Source organism: Geotrypetes seraphini, chromosome 5 (assembly GCF_902459505.1).
Source record: "Geotrypetes seraphini chromosome 5, aGeoSer1.1, whole genome shotgun sequence".
Lineage (NCBI taxonomy): Eukaryota > Metazoa > Chordata > Amphibia > Gymnophiona > Dermophiidae > Geotrypetes > Geotrypetes seraphini.
The window spans coordinates 268,091,759-268,110,935 of NC_047088.1; the positions used below are offsets into that span (position 1 = coordinate 268,091,759).

The window sequence follows — 19,177 nt, forward strand, 5'->3', positions numbered from 1 at the left end:
AATGTTACATAGAAACATAGAAACATAGAAAGATGACGGCAGAAAAGGGCTATAGCCCATCAAGTCTGCCCACTCTACTGACCCACCCCATTAAGTCTGAGTACTAATGACCTAGTTCTTTAAATTGACCCTCGTAAGGATCCTACTAGGGCATCCCATTTATTCTTAAAGTCAATAACGCTGGTGGCCTTGATCACCTGCTCTGGAAGCTTGTTCCAGTGATCTACCACCCTTTCTGTGAAGAAATACTTCCTTATGTCACTATCGAATTTCCCTCCTCTGAGTTTGAATGGATGCCCCCTTGTGACCGAGGGTCCCCTGAGAAAGAAGATGTCTTCTTCCACCTCGACACGTCCCGTGATGTATTTAAATGTCTCAATCATGTCCCCCCTCTCCCTGCGCTCCTCTAGAGTGTAGAGCTGCAATTTGTTCAGTCTTTCTTCGTACGAGAGACCCTTGAGCCCCGAGATCATCCTGGTGGCCATCCGCTGAACCGACTCAACTCTAAGTACGTCTTTACGGTAATGTGGCCTCCAGAATTGCACACAGTACTCCAGATGAGGTCTCACCATGGTTCTGTACAGTGGCATTATGACTTCAGATTTGCGGCTAACGAAGCTTCTATTGATACATCCCATAAGTTGCCTTGCTTTGGATGAGGCCTTCTCCACTTGTTTGGCGGCCTTCATGTCTGCACTGATGATTATTCCCAAGTCTCTTTCTTCTGAAGTCCTAGCTAGTGTTTCTCCATTTAAGGTGTAAGGTTTGCATGGATTTCTGCTACCGAGATGCATAACCTTACATTTCTTAGCGTTGAAGCCCAGCTGCCATGTCGAGGACCAGTTTTCCAACGTAAGCAGATCCTGCGTCATACTATCCTGCAGATTGCTTTCACTTACTATATTACATAGTTTGGCGTCATCAGCGAACAGAGTTACTTTACCCTGAAGCCCTTGGGTCAAGTCTCTTATGAATATGTTAAAAAGGAGTGGACCCAGGACCGAGCCCTGTGGCACTCCGCTGGTCACCTCCGATGTCTCAGAGAGGGTGCCGTTGACCACCACCCTCTGATGTCTTCCACTCAGCCAATCCTTGACCCATGCAATTAGTATCTCACCTAACCCCATTGATTTCATCTTGTTTAATAGTCTACGGTGTGGGACGCTGTCGAAAGCTTTACTGAAGTCCAAGTACACTATGTCCAGAGACTCTCCCGAGTCCAGCTTTCCTGTTACCCAATCAAAGAAGCTGATAAGATTGGATTGGCATGACCTACCCCTAGTGAATCCATGTTGACTAGGATCCCTTAGATTCCCCTCATCCAAAATCGTGTCTAATTTACATTTAAGTAGTGTTTCCATGAGTTTACACACTATTGATGTGAGACTTACTGGTCTGTAATTTGCAGCCTCTGCTCTGCAACCCTTTTTGTGCAGTGGAACGACGTTAGCTGTTTTCCAGTCCAGGGGGACTCTCCCTGTACTTAGGGAGAGATTGAAGAGCATGGTTAATGGTTCCGCCAGGACATCGCACAGCTCCCTGAGTACTCGTGGGTGCAATTTGTCTGGTCCCATGGCTTTGTTTACCTTGAGTCTTGACAGTTCGCTGTAAACATCAGCTGGTGAGAATCCAAAATTCTGAAATGGATCTTCCTTGCTTGGCTTTGCTTCCAGCTGTGGCCCGTGTCCAGGTGCCTCGCAGGTAAAGACTGAGCAGAAGTAATCGTTCAGTAGTTTGGCTTTTTCGGAATCTGTTTCCACATAAATCCCATCTGCTGTTCTAAGACGTACTATCCCGTTTGTGTTCTTCTGCCTGTCACTAATATACCTGAAGAAGGATTTGTCCCCTTTCTTAATGTTCTTTGCTAGAGTTTCTTCCACTCGAAGTTTGGCCTCCCTGACTGCTGTTTTGACCACTGCAGACCATGTCTTGTATTCAATTTTAGCTTCTTTCTCCCCGGTGCGTTTGTATGAAAGAAATGCTCTTTTCTTGTCCTTGACTAGGTGTGAGATCTCATCAGTGAACCAACGGGGTTTCTTCTTTCTTTGTTGTTTATTTACCGATTTTATGTAGCGGATAGTTGCTTCGTGTAGTGTCCTTTTCAGTGTTGACCACATAGCTTCCACATCATCCGTTGTTTCTTGAGCCTGTAGCGTCTGATGGACGAAATCACCCATGCTTGTGAAGTCAGTGCCCCGGAAATTGAGTACCTTCGTTTTTGTTTGTGATCTAGGGAAGCCCTTTCTAAGGTTGAACCATACCATGTTATGGTCACTGGTTGCCAGCGTTTCTCCCACCAAGACTTCCGTGACGCTTTCCCCGTTCGTAAGTATCAGGTCCAGGATGGCCTGGGCCCTAGTGGGCTCTAGTACCATTTGTTTGAGATGTACTCCCTTCAAGGATGTTAATATCCTCTTGCTACTACAAGTTGTTGCTGAGAATGTGTTCCAGTCTACATCAGGCATGTTGAAGTCCCCCAACAGGACAACGTCCCCCCGTAAGGTGATATTCTCAATGTCTTCAATTAATTCTTTGTCTTTGTCCTCCGATTGTCTTGGAGGTCTGTATACCACACCGAGGTATAGGCATTTCTCTCCGCCTCTGGCCAGATTTACCCAGATGGATTCCCCAGTGTACTTGACATCTGTGATCCTAGTTGTCTTGATGTTCTCTTTGATGTAAAGTGCTACCCCACCTCCCAACTTACCCTCCCTATCTTGGCGAAGCAGGTTATATCCTGGTATAGTTATATCCCACCCATGAGAGTCAGTGAACCATGTTTCGGATATTGCCACCACGTCCAGGTCTGCATTTACTATTTCTGTTTCTAGTTCTAGAAATTTATTCCCTAGGCTGTGTGCATTTACATACATAGCTCTCCACTCTTTGTGTCTAAACTCCTTTAGAGAGTTACCCATCTGAATTAGAGTGTCTCCTAGCTAATCTTTTGCAGCAAGGGTACTTACCTCTGACCTAGAAGTGGAGTTTTGGTTCGCCTTATCAGGATTGTTACTTACTGCTCCGGTATATAAATGGGTACCCTCCTCCAACTTACCTAGTTTAAAGCCCTTCGAAGCAGGCGGGCTACTCGGTGTCCGAAGACGTTCTTACCTCTGTTGGTCAGGTGGAGTCCGTCCGATCCCTGGAGTCCCTGTAGTGCCTCCCCGTGATTCAGGAATCCGAAGTTCATTTCCCAGCACCATCGTTGTAGCCACTCATTTGTCTTCAGAATACGGTCGTCCCTGTCTCTTCCCTTGCCCCTAACAGGAAGAATTGAAGAGAATACTACCTGTGCTCCTGTCTGCTTCAGCCTCTCCCCCAGAGCTCCGAAGTCTCTAGCTATGCCCTCCAGAGTGTTCTTGGCAGTGTCATTCGTTCCGACGTGGATGAGCAGCATTGGGAAGTGGTCCTTGGGCCTGAGAAGCCTATCAAGACAGGTTGGAGAAACAGCCTATCATGAAAGGTTGGAGAAACAGGAAAATAATTTGAATGAAGTAAAGAAGGTTCAAGTGGAACTGGTTAAGGAGAGATCTTATGTTTCCCGTAAGATGGAAAATTTTGAAAATCAACTGAGGAAAAATAATTTAAGATTTTTGAATTTTCCTAAGTGTCCTATTATTTCTCCAGTTGAGATGGCTAGGATATATTTCCGAGAGACCTTAGCCATCCCATCAGAAAATCTACCTCCAATTGTTAGAGCTTACTACTTGAATTTAAAGACAACACAAGGGGAATCCACACCTATAGAAACCCCAGTGGATAAAGTAGTGGATTTGAATTTGTCTACATTTCTAGAAAATTCCCTTGAGGTTGTCACTCAAAGAACTACCATGTTGTTGACTTTAGCCTTGGAGAGTGACAGGGAATTTATTCTTCGTATGTATTTTCGACATATAAATGATAAGTTTTTGGGTTCTAATGTTCGAGTTTTTCCAGATTTAGCTCAGATGACCCAGAGACGTAGGAAGGAGTTCTTGTCCTTGAGGTCAAGGACCCTGGCTCTGGGGGCTACTTTTCTTGTTAAATTTCCTGCAAAGTGTTATGTATCTTTTCAAGATAAGAATTTTCTTTTTTTTGAGCCCAAACAACTTTTGGAATTTATTGGATCAAAAGAGAAAATGGTAACCATGCCTAGTAATGTATGACCTGCCAGCTGGCTGTAATTTGGGAATCTAATGCCGTGACCTTGATTAGTTGATTTGTTACTACTGTTTAGAAGTTTATTTCCTTTCTTGATCTTTAAATTGTGGTTTAAATTGTGGACTAAATAAGACATTATGTTTTTCTTTACAAGTTTCGTTGAATACTGTTACTGGATCTTTTGCATTGTATAATGTAATGCTTGTATTAAAATGGAAAATCTTATAAATAAATAATAAAAAAAAATTAGAGGAACAGGGTGATCTAGACTGAGGGTCTGGGTGACCACCTCTGAAGCAGGGCAAACTGAAGAGGATGCATGTGGGCCCGAGCCCACCTCACTATGTCAAGGGAAGCTGCCACTGACCCCAAAACATGGAAGAAATCCTGTGCCCAAGGACAGGACGCCATAAGCAGGCAAATTTGAGAGTGTAATTTGCTTACCTGGGCCTCTGGGAGAAAGACCTTCCTCAAGGAGGTGTCGGACACCATCCCAAGATACTCCAGGCGCTGTGAGGGGGCCAACCGGCTCTTGGCAAGGTGAACAACCCATCCCAGCGACCGTAGGAACTCCACCACCCGAACCATGACCCAGATGCTCTCCTGGAAGGATTTCGCGCAAATCAACCAATCGTCCAGGTTAGGATGCACCACAATGCCCTTGTCCACAAGGCCTTCGCGACAACCACCATAACCTTGGTGAATGTCCAGGTAGCTGTAGCCAGACCAAAAGGGAGCACACAGAACTGAAAGTGCTGGCCCAAAATCGCAAAACAAAGGAAGCGCTGATGGGAGGTCCAGATTGGAATGTGCAAGTAGGCCTCTGTCAGGTCAAGAGAGGTTAGATACTCCCCCAGCTCAACAGATCGCAGTGTCTTCATGCGAAAAGACAGAACTCTGAGAGCCATATTGACCCCCCTTCAAATCTAAGATGGACCGGAAAGTCCCCTCTTTCTTGGGCACCACAAAGTAAATCAATTACCTGCCAGTGCCCGACTCCTGAGGGGGCACTGGAACCACTGCTCTGAGATCTAACAGTCTTTGAAGAGTCTGGCGAAAAGCCTGCTTCTTCCACTTGGTGCGACAAGGAGAAGCTAGAAAATGATCTGGCAAGCAATGGGCAAAATCTAGCGCATAACCGTCCTGAATCACCTCCAAGTCCCACTGATTGGACATGATCTCTGACCATTTGTGAGAAAATTTGCGCAACCAGGAACCCACCAGAACTAGAGGGGGCACCGGCAAGGAGTCATTGGGCAGGATGGGCTGCAAGGGAAGCGGCAGGGGGATTTCCAGCCCCCGATGGGCTCCCTGAAAGGACTGCATGCGGTGAAAGAAACATCCCCGGGAAAACCCAGAAGATGGGAAGGTAGCAGCCCCATGGCCAGTGCGAAAACTGCGGAAATCCCACAGATGCCCTCTAGCAGTGCCACCTCTAACCGCCTGACAGGCATGATCCTCAGGCAGGTGGGGCACCTTAGAGTCTGTCAAAGTCTGAACCAACTTATCTAAATCTTCTCCAAACAAAAAAGACCCCCGTTAGGGAAATTTTGTGGGAGTTTAGTCTTGGATGCCACATCTGCCAACCAAGCACGCAACCATAAGGTACAATGTGCGGCCACCCCAAAAGCCATAGACTTGGCAGAGGACCACACCAAGTAATAGAGGGCGTCAGAGAGGAACGAGTCCGCCATTTCAATCTTTGCGACCTCTTGATCCACCAAGGACCAATCATCAGACTAACGGTCAAGAATATGCTCAGCCCACCAAAACACGGAGCGAGCCACGAGCCCCCCACAAATAGCTGCCTGGACCCCCAAGGCTGAGACATTAAAATTCTGCTTAAGGAGAGCCTCCAATTTACACTCCTCAGAATCGCATTAGGCAGAACCGCCCTCTATGGGCACAGTATGCCACTTTGAAATAGCTGAGACTACCGCATCTACCACTGGCAACTTCAAGGTAGCCCTATCCACCTCCGGGATGGGATACAAACGAGCCATGGAGCGCAAAAACTGAAACAGCTCCTCCGGCGTATTACACTTCGCCAGAACAATATCCTGAATATCCTGACGCATAGGAAAAGAGCGGGACCCAGGGCGGATCCCCCGAAGAGGGTCCCCCACCCATGGGGTCTCAGGTGGCGTCTCCTCAAAACTTACCGTTACCAGCAGCCGTCCCCTCAAGAGGATCCTGGAGGTCCCCCCCAGGGTCCAGGTCATCATTGAAATCTGCATGCCCCTGAGACCACAAGTCTTCTTCCCAAGCCACCTGTGGGTGCTTGGATGAGGGAGGGGGAGGAGGAGGAGGGGACGTGAAAGAAGTAGAAGGAGATAAAGCCGCAGGGGGGCACAACCTCTCCCAAAACCCCTGGGCCAACTGGAAAACCCCCGGCCGCCTGAAAATAAGCTCTGCATAAATTAAAAAATAAAACAGGGGAACCCCCCCCCCCAGCAGCCCCATGGGACCACCTGCTCGAGCAGGAGACCCAGTAGAAACCTATTTTTCCAAGACAGGGGGAAGGTCACCTGAGGTGGCAGAGCTAATGGAGGGTTTATTGTTAATAATGTCAAAATTCCCACCAAAAATAAACCCTCCGGGGCCTGTAGCGGCTGGGATGCCTGGACAGTCCCAGCTGCTAAAGCAGGCATCAGTTGACTTAGAAACAGCTGTGAAGGAGTCCCTAGCCAAACCGGTGATATGGGAATCTTTTTTACCCTCACCGTCGGTGGCTGAGGAAAACCCTCCATGGGCAGTGGGGGAAGACCGGGCTTCCCCACTGCTCCCTACCGACTCACGAGGTACCAGTGGCGGGGAGCTCTGGACGCCTGCAGCTGCTGCCGACAGCTCCTGCATCGCACCGGCCTGTACACTGCTGCAAGTGCCTCGCGTCTGGAGCAAAATGAGCACTTCTGCCCCTGTGAAGTGCTCATTGCTCCATATGCGACCTAGTTAGGAAAAAAGTGCCAGTTAGTTGAAAAATACAGTATAATATAGCAAATTTAAAGGGAAAGCAACCCTTCAGACCAGCACTACCTCAGGATTTTTTTTTTTTACAGAACAGACTCCACTGGCTCTCTAAACAATATGCCGATTTAGTACTTCTGTTGCTTTGGGGGTGACTTCTGAGATAGAGTTGGTGAATGGAACGACTTCATGATAATTATCCCATTCACCAACTCTGTCTCAGAAGTTACCACCAAAGCAACAGAAGTACTAAATCGGATGGAGCAATGGATGACTGAATTCAGACTAAAACTAAATTCAAAGAAAACAAAATTTTTCATAGCATCGCCATACCCACTTGACACCAATGTGCATCAATAACCTTAGTTATCCCATTCAACCCACTATGAAGATATTGGGAGTAACACTGGACCAGAACATGACCATGAAAGACCAGGTAGACTCCTTGATCAGAAAAATCTTTCTCACCCTCTGGAAGCTTCGGTCCATCAGAGCTTACTTCGATGTCTCATCATTTCGAATTCTGGTACAATCCCTTATACTGAGTCAACTCGATTATTGTAACATCGCCTACTTGGCACTCCCCCAGAATTACATGCGGCGATTGCAAGTAGTTCAAAATGCAGTGGTTAGACTATTTTGTGGACTGAAGAAGTTTGATCACGTGACACCTTCCTATCGACTTTTACACTGGCTGCCGATGGAGGCACGTGTGAAATTCAAGTTTGGTTGTTTTTGCTTCAAGGTACTTTATGGCTTAGCCCTTAAATACATAACAAACCTTTTCTCTTTCACAACCAACAGACACAAGCGAAGCTCACACCCGAACTTTGTTTCTCCACCGGTTAGAGGTTGTAAATTTAAAAGTCATCACCAACATCTTTTCGCACATCAAGCAGCATTATGGGGTAAAGACCTTGAACAATTGCTCGTGCCTACTACCTACGGGGAATTCAGGAAACGCCTAAAAACACATCTGTTCCTGAAATACTTAGGAAACCAACCTATACAATCTTAGTCCTCAACAAACGATCGCTAGAACTATCAATCACTAAGTCTGTACTTTGTTTATTCCATTCAATCTGTAACATTTCTAATCATTGTAAACCGCATAGAACTTCACGGTCCTGCGGTATATAAACTGTTATTATTATTATTTTACCACCAGGGGGTAAGGTTTACTTTGAGGCACCTCTAGAAAAATGTTGGGGAGCTGGAGGAAAGGGGGGGACCCACCCCGCTCGAGACCTGCCGGGGTCACCCCCGAGGTCGGACGGACCCCCAAACAGGGTCCACCCAAGCTCAATTCGGCAACAAAAAGGAACAAAAAATTCCTAAACAAATTCCAACAGCCCTACCAAGGGAGATGGGTACAGCTCACCACACCTACTGGAGATTGAGAGAAGACTGAGGTAATTAGGGAGGGGTCACATGATATGTAAAGTTCCAAAGTTTTGTCTCAGTCCATCTGCTGGTCATGAAGAGATATATACCCACTTGTAAGCTCCTATACCAGTCTGGAGAGTGCTACAGAAACCAACCTTTTTCCTACTGGCCATACCTCTCCCTATGCAACCTAGCATCCTTCTAGCTTGCGCTGTCACCTTTTCAACTTGTTTGGCCATCTTAAGATCATCACATACAATCATACCCAAGTCCCGCTCTTCACTTTCACTTTTACGCATTCTACACTACTCAGGATTTTGCAGACTACAATCATATCCCCCTTTAGCTGTCTCTTTGTTAAGTTGAAGAGCATCAATTTCTTTAGTCTTTCTTAATACAAAAGGAGTTACTTCCTCTTTATCATTCTGGTCGCTTTTCTTTGAACCTTTTTGAATTCCACTAGATCTTTGAGATATAGCAACCAGAATTGAATGCAATACTAAAGGTGAGGACACACCATGGAGTGTTATAGAGGCATTACAATATTCTTGGTCTTATTTACCAACAGTTTCCTAATAATTCCCAGCATCCTGTTTGCTTCTATTGGCACACTCGTACATTGGGCAGAATATTTCAGCATAGTGTCTACAATAACATCCAAATATTTTCTTGGGTGCCAATTCCTAAGATGAACCCTAGTGATTTGAATTATTCTTCCCAATGTGCATCACTTTCCATAGATTACTGTAAGATGCATCACACTACATATGGTGTGCTGGCATTAGTTCCTGTAACACGATTTGTGTCATACATTGACAATGATCACTAACAAATCTTGGTAGTGATTACTGAAAAGGTGCTCCATCTTTGTATCTTACCTGAATGATCTGGAAAGGAGAAGGAAGAGAATGGATTGGGTGGATGACGTCTCGTCCTGCCTCTGCTCTGCTCCAAAAATGGATCAAAGTCCTCTGAAAAGCAGAAAGAGAAAATTAAATGATCGTATCCATGCAAACTAACACTGAAACAAGAGATAACTCTTTGCTGAGAAGCAAGTTCTCAAGAGACAGCCTTATGAATGAACCCAAAATAAAAGCAAGAAGCCCCTTCCTATTTGCATCCATCAGGGAAGGAGAGGGAAAAGGAAGACTAGGGAGAGTCTGGAGGAAGAGGCAGAGAAATGAAAGGGGGGGAGAAAAACCCCAATATGAAAGATTTTAACTTAAATAAGGTTTATTTGTTTTCATAGTGTTCAGTAAACATCTTGCGAGTCAACAATAATGTGTTCTTTTGAGATAAGACTCTTCTATCCCCTTTCTTCCCCTCCCTTGTCCATCAGTCTCCAAGATTTATGAGAGGTCTTTGCTCTTATAACCATTCATTGTTTTTCTTCCTTTAGTCAACACGCACCCTATAACATAACATCGTACTTCTTGACCGCATAACCATAAGTTCTATGCGGTTTACAAAAGATTATAAACTAAACTATACCCCTTGACCAACCCTCTACCTTTACCATTCCCTCTCTAACCCAAATAAGGTCCGACGGTGGCCACTGAGACTGGAAATTCTCTTCAGAAATAAATGTTTTTCCAATGGGTTTACTTTGAAATAGAAAGACATTCAAAAGACAGCATAAAATGGCCATTTTCAAAACCGACTTTCTAAACATTTTGCTAGGCTTTTTGTCTGCAGTGCATCTAAATCTCAAGGAGTCATGTTGGAGGCATGTTATGGGCAGGGTAGACATTTTGCAGTGAAAATAAGAAATTAGGTTCTTACCTGCTAATTTTCTTTCTGTTAGCCTGTAGACTGGTATAGTCCTTACGAATGGGTTATATATCTTACTGCTACAAGCAGGTGGAGACTGAGAACAAACTTGTATATCAGGATAGACTCCCCCCTAGCAATCCAGTCTGCCGAATAGCTAAGCAGAACCTAGGAAACAGTAAACATACTCTGAACAAGAGTGTAAAAACAACAAGCATCTGTAAACAACTGTTGAAACATGTGTAGAACTTAATCCTGGTATAGAAAATATCCCCGCAGCTCACCAGCTAAGCCATAGCTGCTGTTCTTAATTCTCCCCGGCCCTAGAAAAATACTAGAACCCACAGATAAACCCCAAAATCTGCACGCAAGCAAAACAAAAACCCGAAAATCACCGCACAGACAGATAGGGTGGGGGACTATACCAGTCTGCAGGCTAACAGAAAGAAAATTAGCAATTAAGAACCTAATTTCTCCTTCTGTATCGCCTGGTAGACTGGTATAGTCATTACGAATGAGACATACCAAAGCAGTACCTATCAAGGGTGGGACCCCCAAAGGGCCAACACCAGAACACATTCACCAAATACCGCGTCCCGACACGCTTGAACATCAACATGGTAGAGTCTGACAAAGGAATGCAGAGAAGACCAAACTGCAGCCTTGCAAATATCCACTGAAGGCACTAGAGAAGACTCAGCCCAAGAAGCTGCCTGACCCCTAGTAAAATGAGCCTTGAGAAATTCTGGAACAGACTTTTCCTTCAGAAGATAAGCGGAAGCAATAGTCTCTTTGACCAACGCGCAATAGTAGCCTTAGAAGCGCCATCCCCCTTATGAGGAACTGCTAGAAGGACAAAGAGATGATCTGATTTCCTGATCTCCTGGGTCCTCTGCACATAAGAGTGAAGGACCTGACCGACATCCAACTTGCGCAACTGTCTCTGCTCGAAAGAACCCTCTTGGCTACCCAACACTGGGAGGACCACTGCCTGATTAACATGGAAAGGAGAAACTACCTTTGGCAGAAAAGAAGGAACAGGCCGTAAGACAACCCCTGGGCCAATCCGGAGCCACCAGATGTCGAACTATGCGGAGAAGAACTCTGCCCACTAATGGCCACAGAGAGAACACATACAACAGCCCCTCTGTTGGCCATGGTTAAACCATAGCATCTAGGCCCCTTAGCCTGACTGTCTGCAACGACTGAAGCAGCAGGGTGTTTTGGCATTGACACTTGTGGCCATCAGGTCCATGAGGGGCTGACCCCAAGACTGCACTATCAACTGAAAGGCCACGGGGCTTAGACACCACTCTCTGGGATCTAGCAAGTGACGACTTAGGAAGTCCGCTTGAACATTCTCCACTCCGGCTATGTGGGAGGCTGATATTTCCTGAATTTGAGACTCCGCCCAGACCATGAGCAGAGCAGCCGCCTGTGCCACCAAAGTGCTTCTGGTGTCCCCCTGATGATTGACGTAGACCACCGCCATAGCATTGTCCGAATGAACCCTGACTGACTTGCCCGTCAGAAAGAACTGGAAGGCTAACAGCGCCAGACAGATGGCTCTGGTCTCCAAGACATTGATCGACCAAGAAGCCTCCTCCGTGGACCAGGTGCCCTGAGCCGAGTGATCTAGACACTGAGCTCCCCAACAGAGAAGACTGGCATCCGTGAGCTGCACCGACTACTGCGGCTGGTCCAGACTCACCCCTTGTACAAGATGGGAGGTCTGGAGCCTCCAACGAAGACCGCATCGAGACAAGCCCGGAAGCGGAACAGGATGATCCAGACTCTGCCTCTGTGGCGACCACCTCTGAAGAAGAGCATACTGAAGAGAACGCATGTGGGCCCGTGACCACCTCACTACATGCCACCATCGACCCCAAGACTTAGAGGAAATCCTGCACCTGAAGACACAGGAACGCCATAAGCAGGCGAATCTGAGATTGCAATTTGCTTACCCGGGCCTCCAGAAGGAAGACCTTCCCCAAGGAAGTGTCGAACAGTACTCCTAGATTCCTAGATACTCCAAGAACTGAGATGGAGACAACCGACTCTTGGAAAGGCTGAATACCCATCCCAGTGACTGCAGAAACTCCACCACCCGAGTCGTGACCCGGGTGCTCTCCTGGAACGACTTCGCTTGAATCAACCAGTCGTCCAGGTAGGGATGAACTAGAATGCCCTCTTTTCGCAATGCTGCTGCAAAAACTGCCATCACCTTGGTGAACGTCCACAGAGCTGTGGCCAGACCAAAGGGAAGTGCACAGAACTGATAGTGTTGCCCCAAGATCGCAAAGCGCAGGAAGCGATAATGGGAGGCCCGAATAGGAATGTGCAAGTAGGCCTTCGTCAGATCTAGAGAGGTCAGAAACTCCCCCGGCTGAACCGCCAAAATTATAGACTGCAGAGTTTCCATGCGGAAGGAAGGCACAAGAAGAGCCCTGTTGACCCCCTTCAAATCTAGGATAGGCCGAAAGGTTCCTTTCTTTGGCAACACAAAGTAAATCGAGTACCAACCTGTGCCCCACTCCTGCGGAGGGAACTGGAACCATTGCATGGAGGTCCAACAATCTTAGAAGTGTCTGGCGAAGGCCTGCTGCTTCCACGCCACCTGTGAGGGAGCAGCGAGAAAACTATCTGGCAAGGAACAGGCAAACTCCAGAGCATAGCCATCCCAAATCACCTCCAGAACCCACTGATCGTGCGTGATCTCTGCCCACTTTGGATAAAAATCTTGCAGCTGGGCAGCCACCGGAATCAAGACAGGCTCTGGCAACGAGTCATTGGGCAGGGTGATGGCAGGGGATCCGGCAGAGGCGCTACCCGCAACCCGGTGGGCCCCACGAAAGGACAGCAAGCACTGGAAGAACCTGCCTCTAGAGAGCCCAGGGGACTGAAAGGAGGCAGCCCCTCGATCAGGGCGTCACTCCTGGGGACGTCTACAACGAACTGGCAAGGCTAAAGGTAAACAAGGCCATGGGACCGGACAATTTACACCCAAGAGTGCTCAGAAAATTGAGAGATGTCCTGGCAGAACCGTTGGCGGTGCTCTTCAATCTCTCACTAAGTACGGGGAAAGTTCCGTTGGACTGGAAAACAGCCAATGTCGTTCCTCTACATAAAAAGGGTTGCAAGGCTGAGGCTGCGAACTATAGACCGGTAAGCCTCACCTCAATAGTGTGCAAACTCATGGAAACACTAATTAAGTATAAATTAGATACGATCCTGAACGAGGGAAATCTCCGGGATCCCAGCCAACATGGATTCACCAAGGGTAGGTCATGCCAGTCCAATCTAATAAGCTTCTTTGACTGGGTAACAAGAAGACTAGACTCAGGAGAGTCCTTGGACGTCGTGTACCTGGACTTCAGCAAAGCGTTTGACAGCGTCCCACACCGCAGGCTGCTGAACAAGATGAATTCTATGGGATTAGGAGAGACTCTAACTGCGTGGGTTAAAGATTGGCTTAGTGGCAGACTTCAGAGGGTGGTGGTCAACGGTACCCTTTCTAAAATGTCAGAGGTGACCAGCGGAGTACCACAGGGTTCGGTCCTGGGCCCACTCCTCTTCAACATATTCATTAGGGATCTGACTCAAGGGCTCCAAGGCAAGGTAACCTTATTCGCTGATGACGCCAAACTATGCAATGTAGTAAACGGCTATAATCTTCAGGATGCTATGGAGCAAGACCTGCGTACTTTAGAAAGTTGGTCCTTGATCTGGCAGCTGGGTTTCAACGCCAAGAAATGTAAGGTCATGCATCTCGGCAACGGAAATCCTTGCAGAACTTACACCCTGAATGGAGAAACTTTAACTAGGACCACGGCAGAACGAGACTTAGGAGTAATCATCAGTGCTGACATGAAAGCAGCCACTCAAGTGGAGAAGGCTTCATCTAAAGCACGGCAAATGATAGGCTGTATCAAGAGAAGCTTCGTCAACAGGAAACCTGAAGTCATGATGCCACTGTACAGAGCCATGGTGAGACCGCATCTGGAATACTGTGTTCAATTCTGGAAGCCACATTACCGTAAGGATGTGCTCAGAGTTGAATCGGTTCAGCGGATGGCCACCAGGATGGTCTCGGGGCTAAAGGGTCTCCCGTACGAAGAAAGACTGAGCAAATTGCAGCTCTACACTCTCGAGGAGCGTAGGGAGAGGGGAGACATGATTGAGACATTTAAGTACATCACGGGACGGGTAGAGGTGGAAGATGATATCTTTCTTCTCAGGGGACCCTCGACCACAAGAGGACATCCGCTCAAGCTCAGGGGAGGGAAGTTTCGTGGAGACACCAGGAAATACTTCTTCACGGAAAGAGTGATTGAGCATTGGAACGAGCTTCCAGTGCAGGTGGTCGAGGCACGCAGCATCTCAGACTTCAAGAACAAATGGGATACCTATGTGGGATCCCTACGAGGTCATGCCAAGGGTTAGGGTCACTAGGACTGAATGAGCGGGTCAGTAGAGTGACAGTATAATTACAATAATTCTTTAGGGGGTCAGTAGATTTAAGAGGGTGGGTAAATAGTGTGGGCAGACTTGATGGGCTATGGCCCTTATCTGCCGTCATCTTTCTATGTTTCTATGAAATCACGCCCATGCGCAGCACTACCTCGAGCCAGCGGCCTAGGCCTATCCTCAGGCAAACGAGGCACTTTAGAATCAGTGAGACTCTGAATCAACTTGTCCAGGTCCTCCCAAACAAGAAAGATCCCTTAAAAGGAAATTTAGTCAACTTAGTTTTGGACAGTGAATCCGCCGGCCAAGCGCGAAGCCACAAGGTATGGCAAGCTGCCACTGCAAAAGCCAATGACTTGGCAGAAGCTTGCAAGAGGTCATACATGGCATCTGAAAGATAAGAAGCACCCAATTCAATCTCTAACACTTCACACTTTAGCAATTCCCAATCCTCAGATTTACTGTCAAGCACATGCTTGGCCCAGCGTAAACACTCCCGAGCCACCAGCCCGCCACACATCACCGCTTGGACCGCCAGGGCTGTCACATCAAAACTCTGTTTAAGGAGGGACTCCAACTTATGCTCCTCAGGGTTCATCAAGGCCGCACTGCCCTCAACAGGCACGGTATGCCTCTTAGAGATGTCCTAGACCATCGCGTCCACCACAGGCGACTTCAGAGTGTCCCTATCCCCTTCAGGAATGGGATACTGGCAGGCCACAGAGTGCGTAAAACGAAAGGGAGCTTCTGACACATGCCACTGTGCGAGCATAATGTCCTGAATATCCTGAAGCATAGGAAAAGAGCGGGAAGCAGAGCGGATCCCCTTAAGCAGGGGGTCCACCGTAAGCGGGGGCTCCGACACAGTGTCATCAAAGTGGAAAACTAAGGAGACCTGAAGAATTAACTCATGAAGCTCTTCCCGCTGAAAAATGTGCACCACCAACATATGTTCGCCAGCAGGGGGGTGCTTGAGCCCCTTGCTGGCGGAATCCTACCCCCCAAGAGGATCCTGGAAATCTTCCCAAGTGTCCAAGACCTCATCAATAACATCTTGCTCCTCTCGGCAAAATTCCTGATCCCAAGAAACCCTCGGGCGCTTGGATGAGAGAGAAGTAGAGGGGACAAAATCGCCACTGTGTGGGGCTACGCTGGGGAAGACGTCGAGGGCAACCCCTCCCAAGACCCCCAGAGTGGACATGGAACCTCCAGACACCAGCACATAAGCTTTACAGAGTGCCAACATAAATTTAGGGGGGGAAACCCCGGCGGCCCCAAGGGACTCCCTGCCCCATCAGGGTACCCTGCCATACCTTGCCCCTGTATTTCCAGAATAGGGGGAAGGTCATCTGAGGTAACAGAAATGAAGGAGGAGGTTCCCGCCAAAATTGGACCTGAAACCGCCAAAATCGGAGCTCCTGCGGCCTGCTGCGTCTGAAAAGCCTGGAACTTTCCTGACACTGAGGCCGAGGAACCAACCAACGCGAAAAGGGAATCCTTTTCACCCTGACCATCGGTGGCTGGGGAACCCTCCGCGTGGGCATCAGGGGAAGCCCGGGCTTCCCCACGATCTGAAGTTAACTCGCAAGGTACATGCGGTGGGGTGTCCTGGCCGCCGGTAACCACTGCCAACAAGACTCCCCCACCACTCCAGCCTGCATAACGCTTGCCACGAGTACCTGACGTCTGGAGCACAATGAGCACTTTTTCCTTTTAAAAATGTTCATTGTGCTAAAAATCGCCCTAGCTGAAAGAAAAGTGCCAGTTAGATGAGAAAATACAGAAAAAAGGCGGTCTTAAAGGGAAATGAGCCCTTTAGACCGGCACACCTCAGCATTTTTTTTTTTTTTTTTTTTTTACTTAATCAAAACAGACACCACAACTCTCAAAGCTGGAAGGCTGACCAACCAGGGGGGTCAGGCCGCCAGCTGAGGCACCTCTACAAAAATTTGGGGAGGTGGAGGGAGGTGGGGGGGAGGGAGCTGGGGGGGAGGGACCCAGCACGAGACCCGCAGGATTTAACACCCCCGAGGTAGGACGGATCCCCAAACAGGACCCGTCCAAGCTCCGTTTGGCACAAAAGGGGAACTCAGGAGTCCAAAACTAAATTCCAACAGTACTAAGAGGGGAGCCAAATTAGTCTTATCACCTGCTATGGAGACTGAGATAGACTGGATTACTAGGGGGGGTCTATCCTGATATAAAAGTTCATTCTCAGTCTCCACCTGCTGGTAGCAGTGAGGTATATAACCCATTCGTAAGGACTATACCAGTCTACCAGGCGATACAGAATTGAACTTTTTACAAAACATCCAGGGAACAATTTGGACATTTGGGGCTAGACCTGTTTTAAAAATGACTATGGCCCAAAAAGGTTCCCAAACTGACTAGATGACCACTGGAAGGATGAAGTCATAGCCCCCCCACCCCAACACACACACAGGTCACCAAGCCCCTTCCACCCCCCAAAGATCTGAATGAAACAGTACATCTCTGTTTCTATGACAGCTGCAGAAAAAGGTCCATATCCTACCTTAACTGGTACACGTGGGAGAAAGCATGAGCCCACCAAAACCCTCCAAAAATATACTGTACCTACAAACAGGTGACACCTGCAGGGGAGAGTGTGGTGCACTCAACACCCACACTGCTCCTTGTGACCCTGGGCATGTCCCAAATACATTAGATAGATTGTGAACCCGCCAGGACACACAGGGAAAAATGGTCAAGTACCTGAATAAATTCACATGAACTGTTCGGAGCTCCCCTGGAAGAATGGTATAAAAAATTGAATATATAAGGGCTATTGGGGTGGTAGACAGGGTCCAGTAGGTTATGGAGAAGTTTTGGAGGGCACAGCATATAATGTAAGAGGGCTCTAGTGAGATGTGTACCTGTAACCCTTTATGTGAAGTTCACAGCAGTGCCCCCTACGGTGCCCTACTGCTGTGCTGATATGTTTGTTTAGCCAGTCCAATAGAAATGGTGGCCCCACCTATGCCCAAATGGCTTGGATTTGGACATTTCACATTTGGCCATTTTTGTATTCAAAAATGGCAAAAAGACAGAGAAATTAAGGGCCAAAAACATATAAAAAAGTGGAAAATGGATTGATTTTTGGATGTTCTCAGACATTCAAAGTTGGACTTAGGTGTCATATTAAAAATGGCCCTCAATATATCCAGAGTACTGGGAATTTATATGGATATTCATACCTGTTTTAATGAAAAACATTTTGCTATTCTGACTCAATCAATGATTTTGTTTTCTTTGCACAACTGTAAAGCACAGTTACTTACTGTAACCGGGACTGAAAGCAGATATTCTCAATGCAGGAGACATCATTCATGGATCCCCGGTATGGACAGCTTTAAAAGTGCATCGCTACTTTAAGACTAAGAAAGTTCGCGAATTGCCCACAACACGCATGCTCCTCAATTCCGTAAGCAAGCTAAGAAGTCAACCATGTGAGAATATCTGTCTGCTGTCCCTGGATAACACCTGTTACGAGTAAGTAACTGTGCTTTATCCCAGGACAAGCCAGCAGCATATTCTCACATGTGGGACTCCCTAGCTCACTAGAATGGGATAGAGGGAGTGTTGGCCATGAAGAAAATAAATTTTGTAATATTGTTGGTCGAAGTGACTCTCCCATCTGGAATTGAATTACAAACAGTAGTGAGATGTGTAAACTGAGGACCAAATAGCAGCTTTATATATCGCATCAATAGGGGTCGAGCATAAAAAAGCAAGAGAAGCTGCCTTAGCTGGGATCTTGTGGGCTGTCATAGTAACATAGTAGAGCCTGAGCATAAGAGAAAACAATATAAACCATTAACCATGTAGAGACAGTTTTCTTGGATATAGGACATCCCAACTTATTAGGATCAAAGGAGATGAAAAGTTGAGGAGATGCTAAATGTGGCTGAATGCTCTGTAAGAAGGAAGCCCTGTAGGGGTGTTTCCTTATTTGCACCTGAAGGTTAGGCCTCTCTGACATCATCAAGCCTGAACCGTTATTTGCACGAAATCATTCCAGCCTGAACTTGCAAGAAGAGAAAGAAGAAAACATCTTTGCTGTTTCTGCCTGATGCATTCTGGGTATGTACCAGAATTGTATTCTAGTCAAGGACATCCATCTATGCCTTCATGCTTAGACTGTGTGAATCTTGGGGGAGTTATACTTCTATGCTGTGCTTATCTATCGAAAGGCGCCTGTGTCTCCTAGCCTGTATAAGACTTTACACAGAAAGGCTATTCGTCTAAGTTCTGTTTTGGGATTGGTCCGAGGAAGTCATCTGACGAGATCCAAATGAAAAGGTGCTAATTATAATTTAGTCTGTGCCGGGATGTAAGTGAACTCACATCTCATCACAGGTATTCTCCACGCACCTCTTTTATAATAATTAAGACCTGAACAGTTACCTCGTGTGACTCTCTGCCTGAG

At 47.1% G+C, this 19,177-nt stretch overlaps 1 protein-coding gene across 3 annotated transcripts in view; it reads right to left on the bottom strand.

Annotated features, from left to right (window-relative positions):
- DNAJB2 (DnaJ heat shock protein family (Hsp40) member B2) overlaps positions 1–19,177 on the bottom strand; it is a 246,423-nt gene that overhangs the window by 90,697 nt on the left and 136,549 nt on the right. For all 3 annotated transcript variants that reach the window (XM_033946760.1, XM_033946759.1, XM_033946761.1), the window contains one exon: positions 9,372–9,464. In XM_033946760.1, the coding sequence (XP_033802651.1) occupies positions 9,372–9,464 (93 nt within the window). The remainder of the gene's footprint in view (positions 1–9,371; positions 9,465–19,177) is intronic.